The sequence below is a fragment of the Microtus pennsylvanicus genome, chromosome 11 (assembly GCF_037038515.1).
Source record: "Microtus pennsylvanicus isolate mMicPen1 chromosome 11, mMicPen1.hap1, whole genome shotgun sequence".
In the NCBI taxonomy this organism is placed as follows: domain Eukaryota; kingdom Metazoa; phylum Chordata; class Mammalia; order Rodentia; family Cricetidae; genus Microtus; species Microtus pennsylvanicus.
The window spans coordinates 84,171,845-84,194,760 of NC_134589.1; the positions used below are offsets into that span (position 1 = coordinate 84,171,845).

Consider the following 22,916-nt stretch of genomic DNA (forward strand, 5'->3'; position numbering starts at 1 on the left):
AGCTAGTTAGCGTCTCTCGCCTCACCTGGAGCTAACCATTTCACAGCTAGGCTGACAGCCACTCAGCCCCAAGTCCCGGCAATAGCCCCTCCTGTTTGCCCTCTCTCTCAACACTGAGTTACAGGCCTGTGCAGCCACGTGAGCCATGAGGACACACACGCAGGTTCTCATGCTCGCCCAGAAAGCGTTCTTACCCATGCAACCATCTCTCCAGCCCTTGTTCTCATTTGGAAGTAGGGTCATAACTGTGCAGCACATGCTGGCCTAGAATTTATGTCAATCCTCCTGCCTCAACCTCCCAAATACTGGAACTACAGGAATGCACCACCACACCAGGCTTTAAGATGTTTTAATTATAGCTTACTCCTTTTCTGCCTCACAATGACCTCGGCCTTTGGGAGAGGCAGTTACTAGCGTTAGAGCCGATGCCCACAAAGAGGGCCGTAGAGATGTCACATTCCAGCTTCCTCACTGCCAAGAAAAAGTGGGTGTTTGACTAAAGACAGGATTCGGATTCAGATGTCACTCCTCTCCCAGGGCTCCATCTGAGTCACACCAGCATGAGAGAGGCCCTGGGCAGATGGGTCCCAGGGAGGGAAGCAGGGACCAGTTTTCTTCTTAGAGGATCTGTTTCCCAGGTGGTGATGCTAGAGTGAGCTAGCAATCTGATAAGATTCTGGAGTGGCTCTATTTCAGGGACTAATGGAGGGCTAGGGGCTCTGCTCTTACCACTGGGGTGGGGGTGGGGGGAGATCTGGATAGCTGGATCCTTAGAAACTGAGTGCATGGCACCCAAATCATCAAAACTGGGAGCCAAGTGTCCTTGAATTTTTTGTTCAGAAAAGAAGGTGATGGCAGGTCGTGCCGGGGGCTGTAACATCAGGTGCTCTGGTGAGTCATATCCGGGAGTGAAATTATTATGAGAAGCAAGTTTTCTAGATTGATCTATATAGCTTTGGGGGTACTGAGGCTCCAAGGTGGGGACGAAATGGACCAAGATTACACAGCAGGGGAGGATGAGCCTGGGTGGTTCTGCACAGAACTTCTGTAACTAACTCCCCATCTGAGGAGGAGGATCCAGCTGTGAGGGCCAACAGGGCAGGGGTGTCAGGATCACAGTCTGCTTTGGCGTCGGTGGGGTTTTCAGGAGGCGATTCCCCAAAGAGATTCAGCTAAAATTTCCTTTTGGTTCCCAGCCAGCCACAGGTCTTCCCTCTGTGTACGTGTCAGAGTGACTAGGAAAATCCTGCTAGCACCATTTCCTGGAAACTGTGCTGAAGCCGAACACAGCACCAAGCTTGGTCTCTTCGTGTCATGGGTGTGATGAGTGTTAATCTCAGTTCTGCCTCTGGACCTTTGGGTGGCTCTGGGGAAATATCTCTCTCTCTCTCTCTCTCTCTCTCTCTCTCTCTCTCTCTCTCTCTCTCTCTCTTCTCTCTCTCTCTCTCTCCCTCTCTCTCTCCCTGGTTTTTAGTAAAAGCTGGGCCATTCGTCTGTCAAATCCATTTCAGTTCTAACTTTCTCTAATAAGGCTACTTCGGTGACCTAACTTAGACATCAGTGGGATAAATAAAAAGCAAATAACTCACATTTATTGACCACTCGCTGTGCACTCAAATGCTGTTGGATTCGCTGTCTGTTTGGCCCATGAAGACCCCCTGTGTAGTTTTGAATGGCACTTACCTACAAGGGTCGTTATGGAAATGAGGAAGTGCCTATGAAGTGCTTAGCAGCTGCTGGTGCACAGCGAGGGCTCGGTAAATGCATTTTTCTCTCTTATACTGCTGATATGCTTTTACGTGTTTTGCCCACGGTCAGAGAGCTAGAAAATGACAGCCTGAGAATTCAAACCCAGGGAGTGCGGGTTCAGAGTCCTGTGTTCTTAACTGACTTTTTACCGTGTTTCTTGATATGTTAAGATGCTTGAGCAATGCGTTAAAGAATAGCAGTGGGGGGGGGACCGAGGACCGCAGAAGTACCTGCTTCCCACAGCTTGCTGCTCCCATATTTAAGACACAGTACCATAGTGAAGTCATACCTGCAGGTGGTATTGGGCTGCCATGTGGTCCATGCCTCTTGTCACTCCTGATTGCCACAACTGTAGTCTGAAGTTCCAGCAGAGGATACACAGAACGGACCCATGCCCAGATTCACCTGTCGCTTTGTAGGGCACCCAGGAAGGAACGCAGCCGGATTAACATGGACATGGCGGAGAAGGAAGGGAATCGCCATGGGATTCAGGGAACTAGGCTGGGCAGAGCGGGGTTGATTTGGCAGGAGGTGAGCCAGTGGTTTGTGGGGGTCCAGTCTGTAGTCGGAGGCAGAATGGTGGAAGGGACAGCCTGGAATCCGGAGCTCTTTTTCCTCTTGCTATCCTCGCAAAGAACTTCAGGTGTGGGAGTGACGGAACCAAGAGGCGCCTGGATAAACCAGCCAAACCAAAGCAGGACTCCTGGGAGACTCTGGGGTGCGGGAAGACGAATGTGGACACAGGTGTTTGGAGAGTAGAGAGCAGGAGAAAGGGAGAGGGGTGTTTCAGAGAAACAGGGACCCCAGTCTTCCCAGAGCAAATGTCATCACCTTCAGAGAGCAAATACAGAGCGCCGAGTCCGAACACCTGCCAACTCCCAGCTTGTCTGCTTTAATTTCTATGAAGGGGGTGAGGTGGGGGGAGACAGCATGTGTAGATCCTGCAGTGTGCGGAGGTCAGAGTGTAATTCCCAGGAGTCGGTTCTCTCCTGCCACCTTGTGGGATCCAGGAATCAATCTTGGGTCATCAGAACTGTGTGCAAGTGCTTGTGCCCACTGTACGATTTTGCCAGCCCTTTTAATTAAGGGTATCGAGGAGACTTTTCAGCCCCCAGTCCCCAGGAAGGAAGGCCCTGGGGTGCTCTACAAGGCTTCTTATAGCCGTTTAAGCCTGAGCAGTTATTTTGCCATAGTGGGAATCAGGGTATATAAGCCAGCACACAGCAGCTGATAGTGTTCATGTGCGAGACAACAGCCTTCTCTAAAGAGATCACTGCTCTGAGCAGCCTCCTCGAGTGCAGAAGGAAGCAAAGTCAGGAGGTGTGAGCTGACGCCTATGCAGACAGGTGTAGAACCCGGGCGGCCGTTGTCGGGGTTTTAAGTGTTGCCGCAGATCACCCAGAGGAATGTCGGTAGGGCCGTGATGGTGGAGGCTCGTGAGTTAAGGATGCAAGCTGCAGGGTGACATAATTCCCACCGTGCACAGGTCTCCAGGGAGCGCATCAGCAATGTACACAATCTAGGGCCTGTTACCTGCAAAGCCTGTACTCAGCACTTTTTCTATGGGTTGTCTTATTGTACGGCCACACCACGTTTCCAAGGGCTTGTCATGTGTTGCATAAAAGGAAATACCTTTTCACAAGGTTACCCAACACGGCTGCTGCTTTAGCGAGGTGGAACCTGGGTTCAGGCCAGCGGTTTAATTCTTGACCCTCCGTGGGTGACACCTACCTTGAATTCTCCTAGACCATGAAGCTGCCCGTCTTTGTCCTTTCCTGTTCTCTGTCCCCCAACTGTTTGGCTTCTCACATCTTTCTGGCTTTCCCTTGCCCTGTATCCCCCACATCCTTTAGTTACCTGTGGCTCACGGTCTTAGGGAGCCTTGCAGCCACATCACCTGTTGTGGAATGTCACAGGGGATCGTTCCCCATTTGAAGTGTCAACCTTATCTGTCTCCATAGCCACACAATTCTCTGGAGAACAGAAACAAGCCTTCTTCATTTTGCCTCGCCACTGGCAATGGACTGTTGGGGCCTTCTCTTGCTTGGGGGGGGGGGTTGCTGAAATGAGAGGGGGAGCTTAGCGCACGGGCAGAGAGCAGAGGGGTGTGAGCCGATGTCCCCACTAGCAGCCCAGAGCCCCCCAGTGGGCTCTGGTGCTCATCAATGCGCCAGCACCATCTTTCCGCACAGCCTTGGAGTTTGCTATTCCTATGCCTTTCCCTCAGATTCGGGCTACCTCTGCTGCTCCTACCCCCTGAGCTCCTGAGAAAGTCACCTTCTCAGAGGCTTCCTGTGACCACCAGCTGCTCTTTATTCTCCAAACCAGCACCTTGATTTTTTTTTTCTGAATGCTGTTCATCCCTGAAACTTTGCTTACGATTGGAGTGTCTTCTACCATACTTCTAGAAAAACAGTGTCCTCCCAACAGCCACACTTAGCTTTCTTAGCGAGTTTTGTGAAATGGCTATTTTTGTCATCCCTGTGTTTCTTAGAGGAATCAGAAAAGGTGTCAGCACTGAACCAAATTAAGGGAAGGGAGGAGGAAGACTTTCAAAGTTGAGGGCAGAGCCTGCTGAGAAACTGGCTAGAGGGGAGAGTGTTTTCGGGAGCCTAGCCGGCTAAACTACGAAATGAAAACTATGTATGTGAAATGGCCCGGGCAGGAAAAACCAGCCTGGCCATCGTGCCCGGGTGGAGAGGAGAGAGCTACTGCTGAGGATAGATTGTTCTTGGCTTGGGGCAGGGATAGGGGCTCTAGACTGTAACCCCTCCCACTAGCCCTTGGAAGGAGAGAGCCAGAGTAGAGAGGGCAGTGTTCTCCTGGATGGTCATGGGCCTTGCTAGGCGTCACAGGGAATGTGGAAGATGACTTACCCATTCTGAATTTCATCCCCAGAGAATCAACCCAATGTTACACTTGGCAAAACGTTGCCCGCTCCCCCTGCTTCCTGCCTCCCTAGAAAAGAGGCAGAATACCCAGCGCTCCCCCCCTCCCCGACCTTATCCTCTAGGAAAGCTACAGCTTGCTGTGTGGGGAAAGTGAGGGACCTGTTGGTGCTCTCCAGCTGCTTGCCATATTTGTTGACAGGTGTGCCCATGCCCCCCTTGTAGAGTGCACCTGGCAGAACCTTACCTGTCTCCACGGCAACACATCTGGGTTGCTTTTCCAGGAAGGCCAGTTGTGAAACATTCAGGAATGCCTGCGCTCATTCAGCGATTTGTCATTAAAAGGGGGCAGAACTGGCTCTCGCCTGGCACCTTGCCCTGCTTCCCTCCTGCTCCTCCAGCAGCTGGGTCATCTGACTGTGTGACTGGGGGTTTTAGGCAGCCCAAGACACGGGGGCTGGAGGGGTTGTGGCTGGGAGTTCCAGATCCTGGCCTCATCCAAAAGCAGGCACCCCTTCCCAAGGTTAACATGGAAGGCCAGGGAGCACCACAGCTCCTGGGGGATAAACAGGGTCCACAGACAGCTCTGCCTCTCACTGGGGACGTGCGTGCGTGCGTGCGTGCGTGTGTGTGTGTGTGTGTGTGTGTGTGTGTGTGTGTGTGTGTGCCTGCAAGGCTAAAACACTTCTCTTCATACTGATTCTCTGAATGACACCTCTCTGCACACTGAATAATTCATCTCCCTCTTGGCATTTGTGCCAGAGAACTTTCTGTCCAGATTTCTGTAAGTCGTATAGTACTTCCCCATAGCAACTTTCCTGCTTCCCATAGAAGCGACTGAGCATCAGCTGGCTGCTCCCCCATGGCTGCGTCCAGGGGGAACCCAAATACAAAGCCCAAAGCCTTTCTTTCCTCTTCTGGCTGCTCTTTCGGGTGAGCCCTCTTGCTGTGCATTCCTTCCTGGTGGGTAAAATGTCTGCAGTCACTGCCCATAGGAATCAGTATCTTTTCTCCATGTCCATCACATCATTGATGCTACAGCTAGTAACCAGAGAGCTTCACCTTCTTCCTGCAAGGCTGGAGTAGTATGTGGAGTTCACGAGTTTCTGGAAACTTCATGAAGTTTGGGTCCTGTTCTCCTATCCACATTCCCATCCCTGTTACCTTGACAGCCTGAATTTGTGCTGGTGGCTTAGAAACGTTTAACCATCCTTGTGTGTAGGAGCCGCGGACTTTCTAGGGTTACTGAGCAGCTTGGTACCAAGACCCCAAGGACCGAAAGCAGTCAGCCCGTGAAACCCCAGTGCCTCTTGTCTGCACTGCGCCTCCGCATTCATTCTCCTCTCCAATACTCCTAGCTCAGCTCCAGATTGTTCTGAGACCCGCTGGGTCTTGTTAATTTTCATTGCCGAGGCTTCGTCTCTGGGATCTAGCCCTGGGAGCCTCCGGAGACTGAGCCTCTGGTGTATTAACTATGCATTGTTAAGAATATGCTTTCATTTGTAAAATCGAACAAGAACACCTACTACCCAGAGAGGGAACATGATTTTCATAGCACACGTCGTAGGCCTAGATAGGATCATTGTTCAATATTTAATTATGCTTACTATAGAACTGTTACAGCAAGCTTAGTTTAAAATGAAAGAAAAAGGAAACTGACACTATATTAAAGTTCATATACCTAGTTTTTATTTGTTTTATTTTGTTTTAAGTTAGGTTACTACTTTGTAGCCATGGCTGGCCTGGAACTTATGTTGTAGACCAGGTTACCAGGTTGGCCTCAAACCTACAGAGCTCTGCCTCTGTCTCCTGAGTGCTGGCATTAAAGGCGCGTGCTACCACACCTGACTAGTTTTTTGTTTTGTTTTTTTTAATAACTCCAGTCTCATGTAGCCTAGGCTAGCTTCCAACTTGCAGAATAGCCAAGCTTGGCCTTGAACTTTAGCTCTTCCTGCCTTCTGGAATTACAGATGTGTGTACCCAGACTCAGTTTTATGTGGTGCTAGGGGTCGGACTTAGGGCTTTAAGCCTACTACGCAAGTCCTCTACCTACCAAGTTAAATCTCTAACCTCAAGATATTTTAACTCATATCTTTCAGTTTCTCCTCTCTCCTCTCCTCTCCTCTCCTCTCCTCTCCTCTCCTCTCCTCTCCTCTCCTCTCCTCTCCTCTCCTCTCCTCTCCTCTTCTCTCCTCTCCTCTTCTTCTTTTTCTTCCTGACTTAATTAGGGTTTTTATTGCTGTGACAAGACACTATGACCACAGCAACTCTTACAAAGGAAAACATTTAATTGAGGTGGCTTGCTTACAGTTTCAGAGGTTCAGTCCATTATCGTCATGGCAGAGAGCATGGCGGTATGCAGGCAGACATGGTGTTGGCAGGCAGACATGGTGCTGGCTGCATCTTGGCTTGCAAGGAACAGGAAGTTGACTGATACACTGATACCCTGAGCATAGGAAACCTCAAAGCCCGCTCCCACAGGGACTCACTTCCTTCAGCAAGGCCACACCCACTCCAACAAAGCCACACCTCATAATAGTGCCAATCCCTGAGATTATGAAGACCAATTACATTCAAACTACCCCACTTCCTTTCCCCTTCTCTCTTCCTCTTCCTTTCTAGCTCTCTTGAGATTATTATAGCCTTTTAACCAGGAGTACTATTGTAAACCTATAATCTTAGCACTCAGGAGGCTGGGGGCAGAGATACCAAGAGTTTGAGGCCAGCCTGGGTTACATAGTGAGCCCTGTATCAAAACACACAAACAAACAATGAAGAACAGATTAGTATAACCTTTTAAACCCTGTCCCCTTCTGTGTGTTCACATGGGTATGGGCACACATGCGTACACCTGTCCAAGGTTGACTGATAGCAGGACTTGTCCTCGATCACTCTTCTACCTTATTCTTTGAGAGAGACTGTCAATCAAATCCAAAACTTGCCAGTATAGATGGTCTTACTAGCTGTCTAGCTCCAGGAATCCCCTGCCTCCACCTTCCAAAGCTGAAATTATTGGTAGGCTGCCACCCCTACCTTGCATTTTGTGGGTTCTGGCTAGCTAAACTCTGATCATCTTGCAAATGCTTTAACGGCTATGCTGCCCCCCAACAGCCTTTGGACTACATATTTTAGCTCCAAACATGATCATGTTTAATCTACTCAGCATCTCAAAGAGTTATATTAGACTCTACTTCACAGATGAAAAATTCTGAGGCTCCGGGAGATTAAGTTCTTGTCCAGCTCACTCAACTAAAGAACAATGCTTATTGGATTCTTATTTGCTAGTTCTTAGTTTGTTGCATATAAAAACATACCCCTGGCCACAGTCTCACAGAACCACAGTCTCCCGCAATGCAGCAGTGAATTATTAACCAAAGCCAATGTAGATACAGTTCACGGCCTCTGAAGCCTTGAGTATGAAGCGGGCAGGTGAGCACATCACTGTGCTGACAGCCAGGAGCTTTTCCAATGTCTCAGTGTCTTTTTGTCCCCATATCGTTTTGAGACTGGATTAGACTGGGCTGTTAGTCAGCTTTCCATCGCTCTGTCAGAGGCCTGCAGCAATGAGCTTACAAAGAGAAAGGGTTCATTATAGATCATTATTTTAGGGACTTCCATCTATAGCTGTGACTTTCTTGCCTTGAGCACTGGATCTTGACAGGAGCATGAGACAGAGCAAAACTGCTCACTTTGTTCCCAGAAAGCAAGAGATGAGGAGAAAAGGCAGGGATCCCACCCTCTCCCTTTCCGGGGCACACTTGTAGTGACGAATGACCTCTCACTAAGTCTCAACTCCTAAGGGCTCCATCGATTCCCATAGCACTTGGCCAGGGGCGAAGCCTCTGACACAGTCCTACATCCAGGGTTTGAGAAGCGAGCAATCATCAGGTTAAGGAAGAGATAGTCGTCACTCTTCCTGTTCCACTGCACCCAGTCTGCCAATCTGTTGAAAGGGTGTGAAGCGGACTCTCCTGGACCTCCAGAACTGGAATGAGGAAAAAAGACAGAACAAAGGAATGCTGTTGTTTGTTTCTTATCTTTACTCTTTTGGCCTTTTCACTCTTTGGGGCCTGCCACCCAGCTCCCAGATAGATCGCACACGGAGGCTTATTCTTAGTTATGAGTGCCTGGCCTTAGCTTTGCTTGTTTCTTGCCAGGTTGACTGCCTTCTTCTTAATCTGTGGTTGGCTGGGTGGCTGGCCTGGGACGTCCTCCTCCCCTTGTTCTCTCGTTGCTCCTTTTTCCCTCGTTTCTCCTTTTCTATTTGTACTCTCGTCTGCCGGCCCTGCCTATTGCTTGCTCCTGATTCGCTATTGGCCATTCAGCTCTTTATTAGGACCATCAGGCGTTTTAGACAGGCAAAGAATCACAGCTTCACAGAGTTAAACAAATGCAGCATAAACAAAAGTTACACACCTTAAAATAATATTCCCCAACAAAGGACTATTAGAATGAGTGTCTGAGGGTCAGAAAGATGGCTCCATGGATGAAAGTGCTAGCTGCACACCAATGGCCTGAGTTCTTTTTTTTTTTTCTTCCGAGACAGGGTTTCTCTGTAGCTTTAGAGGTTGTCCTGGAACTAGCTCTTGTAAACCAGGCTGGCCTCGAACTCACAGAGATTCACCTACCTCTGCCTCCCGAGTGCTGGGATTAAAGACGTGCGCCACCAGTGCCCGCCTGAGTTCTTTCTCTGGAGTCCAGGAGTGGCACAAATCTGCAGTCCCCTACTGCAAGTTGGGAGGCAGAGACAGGAGGGTCACACAGTAGCAGAAAACAAGAAAGACCCTGTCTTAGACTAGAACCGACAACCCAAAGTTGTCCTCTGACCTCCACATGGGCATGATAGCGGGTGGTTATCCTAGACAAAGACTGCAACGGGACTACTTGGAAGTGACTGTCTTGGGGAACCACTGGCTCCACGTGTTAGTTTCCTGGCTTCCTCTTCTCTGGATGAAACCCTGGACAAATGGTGCATGTGCAGTTTTCTAGCCTTGACAAGCCTTTGCTACTTCAGTTGCATGATTTGTTTATCTGTCTGATTTAGCCACTAAGACTCGGTGATTACCGCCAGTTCACACCCTGCGAGATGGGGCCTTAGGGGGTTATTATTGCCAAATAATCAGTTTGGCCAGGACCGGCTGGGAAGAGCCAGCAGTGGGTGCAGGCGTTTGGGAACCAACTCAATCATCAAATAAATATGGCTCTCTGGCCAGACTCCTGGGGCTGGGGCGTCTGTTCCTCTAGAGCCTGCGGGAGGCCAGCTTTTCGAAGGGCAAATGGGCATGACAAATACAAGACAGAGCCAGGACAAAGACCAGAGTGGGGTGGGCCAGCCAACCGCAGGTGGAAAAGCCAGAGGGGGCTGGAATCCAAGTCATGAAGCCAAGGCTTGGCCTTAGAGCTGTTGTGGCAACTATCAGTTGGAGATGCAAAAATCCAAGGCCCAGACAGAGAGATGACTTTCTGAAGTCAGTAACAAGCTAGGCACAAAGTGTTAGGACCAGAATAGGTTCTTTGCCTCCCTCCTGGGGTAGCCTTACATGGATGCTACTGCAGGATGCCTTCACCTTCCCAGGGGCTCGGGCCCAGCAGGTGTAATGCTATAGTGTAAAATGTCCGGACCTGTTGAACAGTCAGGAGAAGCAGGGAGTCCAGAAGAAGCGGCACATTGCAGGAGTGTTGGGGACCGTAGGCTGACAGAATGTGTTTCTTGTCTTCCTTGCCAGGTACACCAAGCCACTTACCTTTGCTGACTGCATTAGCAATGAGTTGCCGCTAGGATGGGAAGAAGCATATGACCCACAGGTTGGCGATTACTTCATAGACCACAATACCAGTAAGTTCTTTGTTGCTCTTCCTGTCCCGAGACCCCACCCCTGTGCCTATTCCCTCCGTTTCTCATGCCCACCCCCACAGTCTGGAAGAAGCCCCAGTAGAGTCTTGAAGGCAGATTGTGTTTTGTTTAATGTAGACTTAGAGATGTCAGTGTGGTTATAGATAGATAATGTATGCTCATGTGAAAACAACAGTTCAGAAGGATTTTTAATAGAATCTGAAACTTCTCCCACGATCCAGCACCATCCAGCTCCCTGATTTTAGAGGCAATATTGCTGACGATTTCCTCTGTGTCATTTCAAATATTTCCAATCATGTGTTTGCATATGTGTCTGTATGCACATTTTTTCATATGTGTATGTTCATGGATGGCTGCCTTCCCATTAAAAAATAAATGCACATTGTCATATTCAAGCATCTGAAGCCCTATCGAGCCTCTAGCAATGTAGACGCACATATGTCCTTAGTAGATTAGCCCACTCTCGTTTCCTGTGACCACAGTATTCTGATCCAAGATGAATATACCTACTGTCTCTCTCTCCTTCTGGGACCATGACAGAGGGACTGTTTGGGAAAAAGCATGTTGTCTATCAAGTGGAGGAAGACAAGAGATGCACACAGCACAGTGGCATGTGCACTCTCTTAGCCAAGACAATCTCTGTCCTCTGAAATAGTGTGCAGAGGGACAGGGCTTTCCTCTTAGTATGTCTTTAGAACCGTAAGATCCTCTTATCCTTTCAAACCAGAGAAAGATGACAGGGATTGGGATATGCCTGGCAACCTCTGGAGGCTGAGATCAGGGCACCAACTCCTAACTGCCCCTGCATTTTGGTTATGCATTCTGTTCCATGTGCTGTGGCAGATGCTCAATAGGCCGTGTCCTACTCAGTGTTCCCGGGACCCTGAGGGGTATTACAGTGACTATCTTCATCTCATGGAGATGTAGAGATAGCAATTGGAGGCTCAGTACTCAGAGATGAAACAGGGCCAAAGGTGAGCATAATGGTGCACACCTCTAATCCCAGCACTAGGGAAGTTGAGCAAGAAGATTGTGGATTTGAGGCCAATTGGACTACACAGTGGTTTTTTTCCAGGACAGCCTTGGACCCATGTCAAGCAAGGGGGAAAGGAGTAAACACGGTTGAGCTGGATTTGAACTGACACCGAAGGATGGGGTCGTACCCCTATCCATCCACTTCCTCTTCTAAATGCTCTTTGCCTGTTACTGCTATGTCTTCTGGGGAAGTTACTGTGTCTAATTCTATCTCGTTCCAAGCCTTTGCCCACCAAGGTACGCAGTAGGTGTGCACTTAACCCTTGCTAAGTAGAGAAGGGTGTGTTTGTGCATGAATGCATGAGTAGCTGGATGAATGAACAGCCTGTTGTTGGCAACAAAGCGTAGGAGAGTATCAGAGAGACAGCTAATGGCATTAATGGCATTGTTGGGGATAGCAAAGGTTTTTATTAGCACTCATGATTGCGCACTGGATAATGAGAAGTAAATATGCCTAATTGAGTGTGTATGGAGAATGAGGTTAATGCTTGGAGGGCCGTATCAGACGCTGGGTTAAACGGCGATGTGCTGGAGCCCTAATCAGTCCTTTCCTCTTTCTAATTGCTGAGAGCGTCCCCCTCATTAAAATCTCATGGCAGGAGTGAGATCTTTAAGGTGCTTCTTCTGGGAACCGCTGGAAGAACAGAAGGGAGGAGGGACTAACAGGCTGTGGCAGACTTAATTCTCCAGGGGATGAAGACAGAAGTTGTGTGGTGTGTGTGTGTGTGCGCGCACACGTGCGCGCCGCATGCACACACACACACACAAAGGGGCAATAAAAGGGTACTAAGCAGGAAAAATGTTATCTGGGCATTCAACCAGCTGACAGACTATGGGTTTCCCTATGGTTTGGAAGTAGTCTTGTTGAATGGAAGATACCCTATCTGGAGAGGGCAAAATCGAGACAAATATGAGGGTGGCGGGTGACTATGGAGGCTTAACCATTCAGAGCCGTGGAATGGGAGCAAATTTGCTTGTATATGTCATTCTTGGGCAAAGTTCTTCTCCAAGTCTGTCTTAGTTTGCTTTCTGTTATTGTGACAAATACCACTACTGAAACCAACTTGCAGGGCAGAGGGTATTGCAGCTGATAGCCTACAAGTCCCTTGTGAAGTGAAACCAGAAAAGGAACTCAAGGCAGGACATAAGGCAGAGGCCATGAAGGAATACTGTTTACTGGCTTGTTTCCCATGGCTCGTTCTGAGAATTGCTTATACAACCTAGGACCACCTGCCCAGGGATGGTACCACTCACAGTGACTTGGACCCTTACGCATCAATTTTCTATCAAGAAAATACACATAGGTTAATCCATGGAAGCAGTTCCTCAAGTGAGGTTCCTTCTTCCCAGATGACTACAGTCTGTTAAGTTGTCATAAACCAAACCAGCACAGAGTCGCGAGACTGACATAATGCTACCTGCCTGTAAGCCCAGACAAGGGAAGCTGAGACAGGAGGGTCTCAGGGCTGAAGCCAGCCAGCAATGCATCAAAGACCCTGCCTCCAACAAGCAAAAGACAACAGCAAAGAATTATAGACTCCATATAGCTGAGCAGTTTGCTCATCATTCACAATCCAGCTTGCATTCCTTCAGAAACATTTATCGACTGCCTGTTCTGGGAACTGAGGAAACCCAAGAGTGCAAACTGACTGAGCTCTTTGCCCTTACGGAAATTTCATGCAGGCAAGAGAGACAGAAAGTAAACATCATCAGTAGATGATGTTGTATGTGAGAAAATGTTCTGTCCCATGGGGGAAGAGCAGACTTTGGGAACTGAGGCATGCTGGGACAGATCTCAGGGAGTTAGGGAAGGACAGTGATGATGACCGTCATAAAACCAGTCTTCAGGGAAGGCTATCTTATGGGCAACATAAGATTTGAGGGATGGGAAGGAACTGTTTCAGAGGGCACAGAGAACAAAACCTATGAGGCCTGATCACATTCGATCCATTTGTTTGGGGTGGGGGAGGGGATGGCAAAGCACTGGGAATGCCCAGAGCACAAAGAATGAGAAAGGGAAGGAGGTGGGGAGCAGCGGGAGGCAGGTGTGACTGAAAAGCTGACCCTTGAGGTGGGAGCTGATGGAGCTGTCAACAAGGGACCTGCTTGAAGTGACTTATGTCATCAAGGGCCAGTCTGACTGCTCTAAGAAAACAGACTTTCCTGAAGAAAGCATCAAAGTGGAGAGCCCCCTGCAAGTGCTTGGAACAAGCCAGAGCTCCAGACCAGGGCAGAGATAATAGGAAGTAGTCAGAACTTCCTGATTGCTTACACATAGAGTGGAAAGAAAAAGGCTGGAAGGACCCTCCTTGGACCTGAACCAGGAAGGGATACAGTTGCCATCCACTGACTGCAGGGACGGCAAGGTGGAGTCAGTTTAGGAAGGAAGAAAAGGCTTCATTTGGAAATAATGAGCCTCGGGTACCTTCACACACCCGGAGTAGGTGGATCAGCAGTTTAGTGTAGCAACCTGCACTCTAGGAAAAGGACATGGGCCGAAGATAAAGATGGCCATTTGGGAGATGTCGGCATATAGATAGATAGTGGGCAAGGCATGAGGACAGATGAGATCGTGTAAGGGAAGGACCACAGAATGACATGGGGGCTGCAGGCTGCGGGGTGGGGAGAGAACAATCAGGATTGACCTGGGGAGTGGCCACAAAGTGGGAGGGAAAACCAAGAGAAGTCTGGGGAGACAGCTCACAGAAAAAGCCCCCGGTGGAGTCACACACAGAGAACTGGGAATCGGCTGATGGATTTGGCTATTCAGGTAATACAGGTGACCTTGACTTTGGAGAACAACTTTGGATAAGAATTGGGACAAAAGCCTGACTAGATTTGGTCTGAGAGAAGATGGAGGAATTGAACATAAGGAGCAAGGAACTCCAAATTGTTTTGTGTCAGCACTGGGTCTCCCTCTGACTATGTACATCCTGCCTAGGTGATTAGAATCTGGGATCAAGTTACAGTCTTTGATGTTTCCTCTTCAGTCTCTCCTGAGTATTTGAAGGATGCTCACACTGACCATTTTAAATATACCAGTACATTCTACAACGACATATAATACATCCTAACACATAAGACAAAGGTATCGCAATACCCCTGTTGCCAACCCTTTGGGCTTTCCCCCTTCTTATTTGTATTGTACACAGAGGGAGACTCATTATTTGCTTTTCTCTGTGATAATTTTCTAAAGGTATCTGTGTCTTATGTCATCAGCACTGTACCCATGAATCCTACATCCATGGATTCAACCAAACTCAAGTTGAAAATATTCGGAGAAGATTGTATACATAATGAATGGCGTGGCTTTTCCTTTGCCATTCCCTACACAACACATGATAACAACTTTTGGCAGAGGATGGGTGTTGGTTAGGCGTTATGGGCCATCTAGAGATGATTTCGAGCACATGAGAATCATAAATGTTATGAATCATAAATGTTATGTCGTATAAGGGACTTGGACATCAGTAGATTTTGCATTTATGGGTCATTTGAGGAGCACTTTTCATGGATACCTAGACATAAACTATATGACATTGAAATGGGGACTGAAGGATGGCTCAGTGGTTGAGTACTGGCTGCTCTTCCAGAGGACACACGTTCAATTCCCAGCATCCCCATGGCAGCTCACAATCAGATAACTCCAATTGCAGGGCATCTGGCACCCTCTTCTGGCCTCCTTGAGCATTGCACACATGTGGTGCACAGTCATACATGCAGGCAAAACACATTAAATAGAAGCATTTTTTAAAAGATTAAAAACCCTTTGGGAACTTTAGGTGTATATTATTAGATTGATAAGTATCCTCAAAGGTCTATATCAATCTATTTTCCTACCAGCCATTAGGTCCTCTTTTCTTCATCCTTCTGCACTATAAGGCTATTTCGTTTCTTTTTCTTTTCCTTTTTTTGAAATTATAATTTAATTATATCATTTTCCTCTTTTCTTTCCTACCTTCAAGCCCTCCTATGTACCCTCCCCATTCTCCTTCAATTTCAAGGCCTCTTTTTGACTAATTGTTAATTGCATGTATGTGTGTTTGTGTATGTGTGTATGTTTAGATATATACATACACTTAAATATAACCTGTTCAGCCCATATAACCATGTTCTTTGTGTGTTTTCAAGATTGACCGTTTGGTACTGGACATCTAGTTAGTGTGCTCTGGAGAAGACCACGCCTTCCACACCCGGCATTCCTCGTTGCCTATAGTTGTTTGTATAGGGTTGAGGCCTTCTCTTCTTCCTATTTGCATATTCATTGGTACCATCTTTGTACAGTGCATGTCTGGCCAGTCACGTTGGCAAGACTTTATGGATGTGGCTTCTCATACTAGGAGGCACAATCTCACAGTAAACTATTCCCTGACTCTTTCTCTGCCTCTTACAGTCTTTCCACCCCCTCTTCCCCAATGTTCCCTGCATCTGAGCCTTAGGTGCAGGAGTGTTTTGTAGATTCATTGGGATTGGGCTCCACAACTCTATATTTTGATTGGTGTGTGTTGTGCAATGTTTGACTCTTTTACTCTTTTGGGGGGAGCTCACCACCCAGCTCCCCCCAAATAAATCACACTTGGAGGCTTATTCTTAGTTTTGAATGCCCAGTCTTAAGCTTGGCTTGTTTCTTGTCAGCTTTACTATCTTAAATTATCCCAACTACCTTTTGCGTCTGGGTTTTTAATCTCTCTCTATTTCTGTATACCTTTCTTTACTTCTTTTTCATGGCTAACTGTGTAGCTGGGTAGGTGGCCCCTGACATCCTTCTCTCCTTGTTTCTCCTTCTATTTATCCTCTCTGCCTGCCAGCCCCCACCCCATTCTTGTTCCTGCCTTGCTATTGGCTGTTCAGCTCTTTTTAGACCATCAGGTGTTTTAGACAGGCAAAGAATCACAGCTTCACAGAGTTTAAATAAACGCAGCATAAACAAAAGCAACACATCTTAAAATAATATTCCCCAACAGCTGTGGTCTTCTGTAGTGGTTTCTTCTGTAGTGCTGCAAAGAGAAGTTTCCTCTATGAGGAGTGAAGACTACACTTTTCTTCAGGTATAAGCACAAACACTTATACATTGTTGTGAAGGATTGTGCTGGTTTAGTGAATTCGTTATTGTAGATTCTCCTCCGGTAACCATGATTTCGTTAGCATGAAGTAGTTGGCTGTGGTTTCCCTCTTGTTGATTGGGTCTTAAAGCCATTAGAGAGCTGTTGGTTACCACAGGTATGTGCCACTACTACACCCTCAGGGTTATCATGCTATGCTGGCCATTGATGTGCTTCATAGGTGTCGTTGCTGGGTAGGACTGTTGGTCGCCTCCCTCCTGGAAGCTCTAGTGTGCCTTCTGGTACCATTAAAACTAGTCCTCAGGGAGAACACATTCAGGTCAATCCAACTCAGGTGTCTCATTTTTCTTTTTTTTAGTTCATTTTTCATAGGTTTGATGTGGGATGTCCTTCTGTATCTGTGTTGCTTTTATTGGCTAATGAATACAGCTGTTTTGGCCAATGGTTTAGCAGAGTAAAGCCAGGCAGGAAAACTAAACTGAATACAAGGAAAAAGAATGCAGACGCCATATAGCTGCCAAAGGAGAAAGATGCCGGGATCTTATACCGGTAGGCCACAGCCTTGTGGTGATACACAGATTAATAAAAATGGGCTAATTTAAGATGTAAGAGCTCACTAGGAATACGCCTAAGCTATTGGCCAAACAGTATTGTAATTAATATAGTTTCTGTGTGACTATTCGGGTCTGGGTACCCGGGAATAAAAGCACAGTCTGCTGCTTACATGTAAAGTTTAGACTCTTACTTGGTTGGTTTTAATTTGGTAGTTCTTTGCATCATAACTGTTACATATTCCCCACGTGTTCAACTGTTTTTAGTGCTCTTTATGTTGTTACGCAATAAGGAAATACTATGTTGTTACCGTTGCGGATGTGTTTGTTGTGTGTGGAAAGCAGGTGTGTGGTGTGTGTATAAGAAACAGGAGAGAATGAGCGTGGCGGCGTACACCTTAGGTCCAACCACTCTGGAGGCAGAGGTGGGAGAATCTCTGTGTTCCAGGCTAGCCTGATGTGCATAGTGAGTTCAAGGTCGGTGGTGGGCGTGTACTGCAATTCTGCCTACAATTAAAAGTGGGGAGGCAAGGCGAGAAGAGGCTATGCAAAGTTCCTGAGTGCAGTAGTTGTATACCCTTGCATAGAGAATGTGTTTATAGATGGAGATCTGGAACGTGGCGCAGTGGGAGTGAGGGGTCCTCATGATGACTGCAATACACTGAAAGATTGTTGAGGTGGCTACCTTCCTGGGGGGAGGTGTGTGTAGAAGAGAGGACAGGGGTTGATGTTTTCAGTTGCACACACTGTAGCATGCTTAACTGTCCAACTGTGTCATAACTTTATACATGTCATCAACATGTCTAACTTTAGTGACAACAAGAACTGAGAAAATTAGCCAGCCAAGATGATCTTGCAGAGCCTGCCCCAGGAGGACAGCATTGTGAGACACAGCCAGGGCAGCAGGAGGCCTGGGGTATGGGAAAGCCACTATACAGAGTGACCAGTTCAGAACCAACAACGTTTAACATGATTCCCTCAAGGAATCTTCTGAGTACCTGGTGCCACGAAGAGTAGACCTCAAGAGTTGCTGGTATAATTGCTTTCCGTAAGGACATGTGGTAGGGGAGAACACTCTTTACCTCTATCCTTACTTCACCCGATATGGGAAAGCAAATTCTAAATGGGCCACAGCCCTAAACCTAAAAGCTAAAATTAGAAAACACCTAAAAGAAAACACAGGCAAAAACCTGAGCCTGGCATGATAGCAGACGTCTGGTCTCAGCACTAGATACTCTTCTTGATCTTAGCTAAAGTAAGAGTTTCACACTAGAGACACTAGAGAGGGAATCACTTGAGACCAGGAACTCAAGACCAATTGCAGGGTTGGGGAGAAAGGGAGGAAGAATGAAGTGGGAGAAAATCTGAAAGGTTTTGAAACACACACACCAGAGAAAAGGGGAAAATACTTGCACAGCACCCACATTCAGAATGTATCAAGGACTCTTACCCAAGAAGCCCAACAACAGCTAGAAAGATGGCCGAGCCACTAAGAGCATGTTCTGCTCTTGCAGAGAATCTAAACTTGGTTTCCAGCACTCATTATGAACCAAGTGACTCATGACTACTTATAACTCCAGCTTCAGGGGATCTTACACCTCTGATCTGTGCAGATTTTCACACTAATGTGCATGGACCCACGCATAGATATACACACATATGTGTCACTAAAAATAAATCTTTAAAAGCCAGCAGATGAGAATATGGATTTAAATGCATATTATTTTCAGGCAAAAAACTTCCCGTGTGACCTTGAAGCAGTTGTTTAACCTTTCTGTGTCTTAATTCTATATTATGCACAATGGAAGTAGGATCAGAATCTACTGTGTAAAGTTAATGCAAATGCTGAAGAATTGAGTACATATAAAGTACCTAGAGCAGCTATTGGCTCAGAATAAACATTTAATATTTGCCCGCTCTTTATCGTGTTTTTGTGTAATCTATCTCCCCCTGAATTTTAAATATTATTTTCATGATAAATTACCATAGGAGGAACTATTGGTCATGGGTATTCATATTTTAAGGCTCCTTCTAATTTATGTTATTGTACGATTGTATTCTATGTTGCAAACAGTACAGGGTGCCTATTCATATCCTTTAAAACTGATTAGTTCTCTCCTTTTATACTGAGTCATAGCAGAGGACCTTGAACCTCTATTATGTCTGTAACCAATTCCTTCTTTTGGTTGTTATCAGACAGAACTTGAAGTTCAGTTAAAACCTGCTCTTGATTTATTTTTTGGTTGTGTGACTAATCCAGGTGGAACTGCATTTCCATGTAGTAAGTTTAACCCATTTACATTTATTAGGAGTTCTGCACATCGTACTTTTGATTTCCAGTGGTGGATTTCCATAGTCCACCAACCGAGCCAGTAAGTACCTGTACAGTGCTGACATACTGCCTTGGGTTCTGTTTCAGAAACCACTCAGATCGAGGATCCGAGGGTGCAATGGCGGCGGGAGCAAGAGCACATGCTGAAGGATTACCTGGTGGTGGCCCAGGAGGCTCTCAGTGCACAAAAGGAGATCTACCAGGTGAAGCAGCAGCGCCTGGAGCTGGCACAGCAGGAGTATCAGCAGTTACACGCCGTCTGGGAGCATAAGCTGGGCTCCCAGGTCAGCTGTGAGTACCTCCCACTGCTGGGGCTGTTGTCCGCTGAGTGCTACAGTAACTTCAGTGCTTAAATCTGTCCTCTCTCCCCCTCCATTCCTTGTACAAACCACCATACTCTCTGTTGTTCTTCCTGTTACTTTTTTCTTCCTTTTGTTCTCTACATGTGTGCTCATGTGTGCTCATGTGTGCATTGTGTGCACATGTGTGCCACTGATGCTTGTGCCCATGCGTAGGTGCGGAGGCCAGAGGAGGATGCTGGGTCTCTTGCTAGAGTTAGGCTGGTGGCCAGAAAGCCCCAGAGATCTTCCTGTCTTTCTTCCCTTCACGCCCTCCCCACATTGTTGTGGTTATACACAGCTACACACATCCGTCCCTGGCTTTTTACATGAGTGCTGAGGATCCAAACTCAGGTCCTCATGATTGCACAGCAAGTATTCTTACACCTTGTTTCATTCCAGTTCATTTATAATCATGTTGGAATGTTGACCAGATTCTATATCTCTTCGTTTAAACTGATCCATGGCTATGGGGAGCAGGAAGTTGTTTAACAGGTATAAATTTTTCTTGGGGGAGAAAAAAAAGTCTTAGAAATGGCTGATAATGATGGGCAATAACGCCTTTACAACAGCAAGAATTTACTTGATGCTGTGAACAGTATGCTTTGAAATAATTATAATCGCAATTTTAGGTTGTGTGTTTGTGGCTTTTTGTTTCTATTGTTGCTATTTTCAAGTTTCTGTTTTCTTCTTTAAACTTTGTTTTTGTGTATGTGAGTGTTTAGCTTGCATGTATGTTTGTGTCCCACATGTATGCCTGGTGCCTGCGGAGGTCAAAAGAGGGCATCGAATACCCAGGAACTGGAGTTACAGATAGTTGTGATCCACCAAATGGGTACTGAGAATAAACCTGGGTTCTCTGAAAGAGCAGCAAGTGCTCTTAACTACTAAGCCGTCTCTCTATGCCCTGTATTTTGGTTTTGGAACAGGGTCTCCTTATGTAAGCCAGGCCGGCCTGGAACTCGCTATATAGACCAGGCTGCCCTTCAACTCACAGAGCTCTGCCACTGCCCCCTGGTATTAACGGCATACACCACCATGCTAGGCATATGTATGGTTTAAAATTACATTTTATATTGTGTATTTTATATTGTATATGTATGTAAGCACACACATGCTATGATTTGTGTGGGGAAGTCAGAGGACAATTTATAAAACATGGCTCTCTCTTTCCACCATGCGAATCTCAAGGATCGAAATCAGGCTATCAGGCTTGGTAGCAGGCATCTTCACCTGCTGAACAATCTTGCTAGTGGCCTTCACCATTATGAGACAGAGTGGGTGGCCTCTGTAACAGAGAGTGGCCTCTAATTGACTCCGTAGCCAAGACTTGCCTTGAACTCCTCAGCCTTCTGCTTCTACTTCCCAAGAATATAGGGATTATGGGTGTGTGCCACCACCACTGGCTGTGTGCGCCGGTTCTATGCCTGATCAATATGGTGCTAAGGATAGACCCAGGGCTTCGTGTGTACTGAGAAATCATTCTGCCAGGTGAGCTATCTCCAGTCCTGTGTTATACACATCTTACTACAGCCTTGAAATGAGTCAGCAACCTTCAAAAGCTTCCTGTCACTCTCTGTGAGGTCTTCAGAGCTCTGTGTGACCAGTCCCTGCAGGCTACCCTTGCCTCATCTCGTGTCTCTCCCACCCCATTCTCCAGCTCTCCCTCAATTTCCTACCATAGGACCTTTGCAGTCACACTTCCTGGGATGCGAGACAAACACCTCGTCCTTCAAGCCTTATCTCTTGGGCCGTCACCACCAAAGGTCTGCTCTGCGGCTCTGTCAGAAGCCCCTTCCCCAGCTTTGGCCCCAGCCTCCGCTCTGTGGATGTTTGTCACTGCACATTTCACAACACATCTGGTTACCCTATAGCTTAGTGGTATCTATAGATTCATATAGGCAGGGCTCCTTCCTTTCTTGTTTACCCTGATGTCACAGGAGCAAACCAAGCTGTTGTTGTTGAGGGATAAAGTCCAAGCTAGTCTTGAACTGGAGTCCTCCTGCTTCTAATTCCTGGGATTATAGATCTATGATATCACATCTGGTATGCAACTCCTTTATATTTAACCAGATCTTCCCTGTGTTTATTAAACATTTTTACAGCCTGTATATGGTATTTCCAACAATCCCCATGGCACTTCTGTTCAACTCAGCTGTTAATAGCCACCTTAACAGATAAGGAAACTAAGGTTCAGAATCAATAACGTGCCCACGGTCTTACAGCTGGTGAGAGACAATTGTAACATGCAAACCCATCTGTCATCTCTGCCACTTTTGAGCATGGGCTAGACAGTGGGAATAAGCATGTGACCATGGTGTCTGGGCATCTGTGGCTTGGTTGTGATGCCCTTGATTTTGACGTTCATTCATCTAGAAGGCTGGAGTCAGCCCTGCTGGACCACCTAGTATCCCAGTCCTGTCCTCCTTAGCCACTCAGGAGCTCCCCCAGGATCTCTACCATCTATGGACCCAATGATGGGCTAGAATCTTTTAAAAGAACTTCTAGCCCCGAGTCTGATTTGGTTAGTCGGTGGGAGCCAGTGTAGTACCATAGACTAAATGGCTTCTTCCACCGTGTTCTCCCACAGTTGTGGAGGCTGGACATCGGAGATGGCGTCCTACCACAGGTGCCAGTGCGAGCTTACACACGGCAGAGAGAGGCTGCTGCCTTGTCTCTAGCATCCCTAATCCCAGCCCAGCAGCCCAGTTCTCATCGCCTCACTTAAGCTTGCTAACCTTCCAAAGGCCCTGCCTCCAGACCCCCATCATTTTGTTGGTTAGAGTTTTATATAGGAATTGGGGGGTTTGGTACTATCGTTGCCACAGTCCTGAAATGGAGATATTATTGCTGCTAGTGAAACTCAGGCTGGAGAAGATGAAGCTGATGTTTTTCCTCTCTCTAAAGCTCCATAGTTTGAAAGATGGCAAATATACTTTTCTCTTTAGGAGTGGGGGAGGTAGGATGCTTATATGGTACCAGAATAATAACCCACAAATCACTTGGTAATTTTAGACTGTCAAATGATCCTTTTTATTGGAGATCTTTGAGGCCTTTCTGTATGAGATGGAATTAACATTACCAGTAAATAGCCAGTTTGCCCCAA

The 22,916-nt window shown here is 47.0% G+C and overlaps 1 protein-coding gene across 1 annotated transcript in view; it reads left to right on the plus strand.

Moving 5' to 3' along the window:
* Positions 1 to 22,916, plus strand: part of Wwc1 (WW and C2 domain containing 1) — a 154,085-nt gene that overhangs the window by 63,537 nt on the left and 67,632 nt on the right. The window contains exons 2-3 of the mRNA XM_075941329.1: positions 10,364 to 10,473; positions 19,560 to 19,763. Of these exons, the coding sequence (XP_075797444.1) occupies positions 10,364 to 10,473; positions 19,560 to 19,763 (314 nt within the window). The remainder of the gene's footprint in view (positions 1 to 10,363; positions 10,474 to 19,559; positions 19,764 to 22,916) is intronic.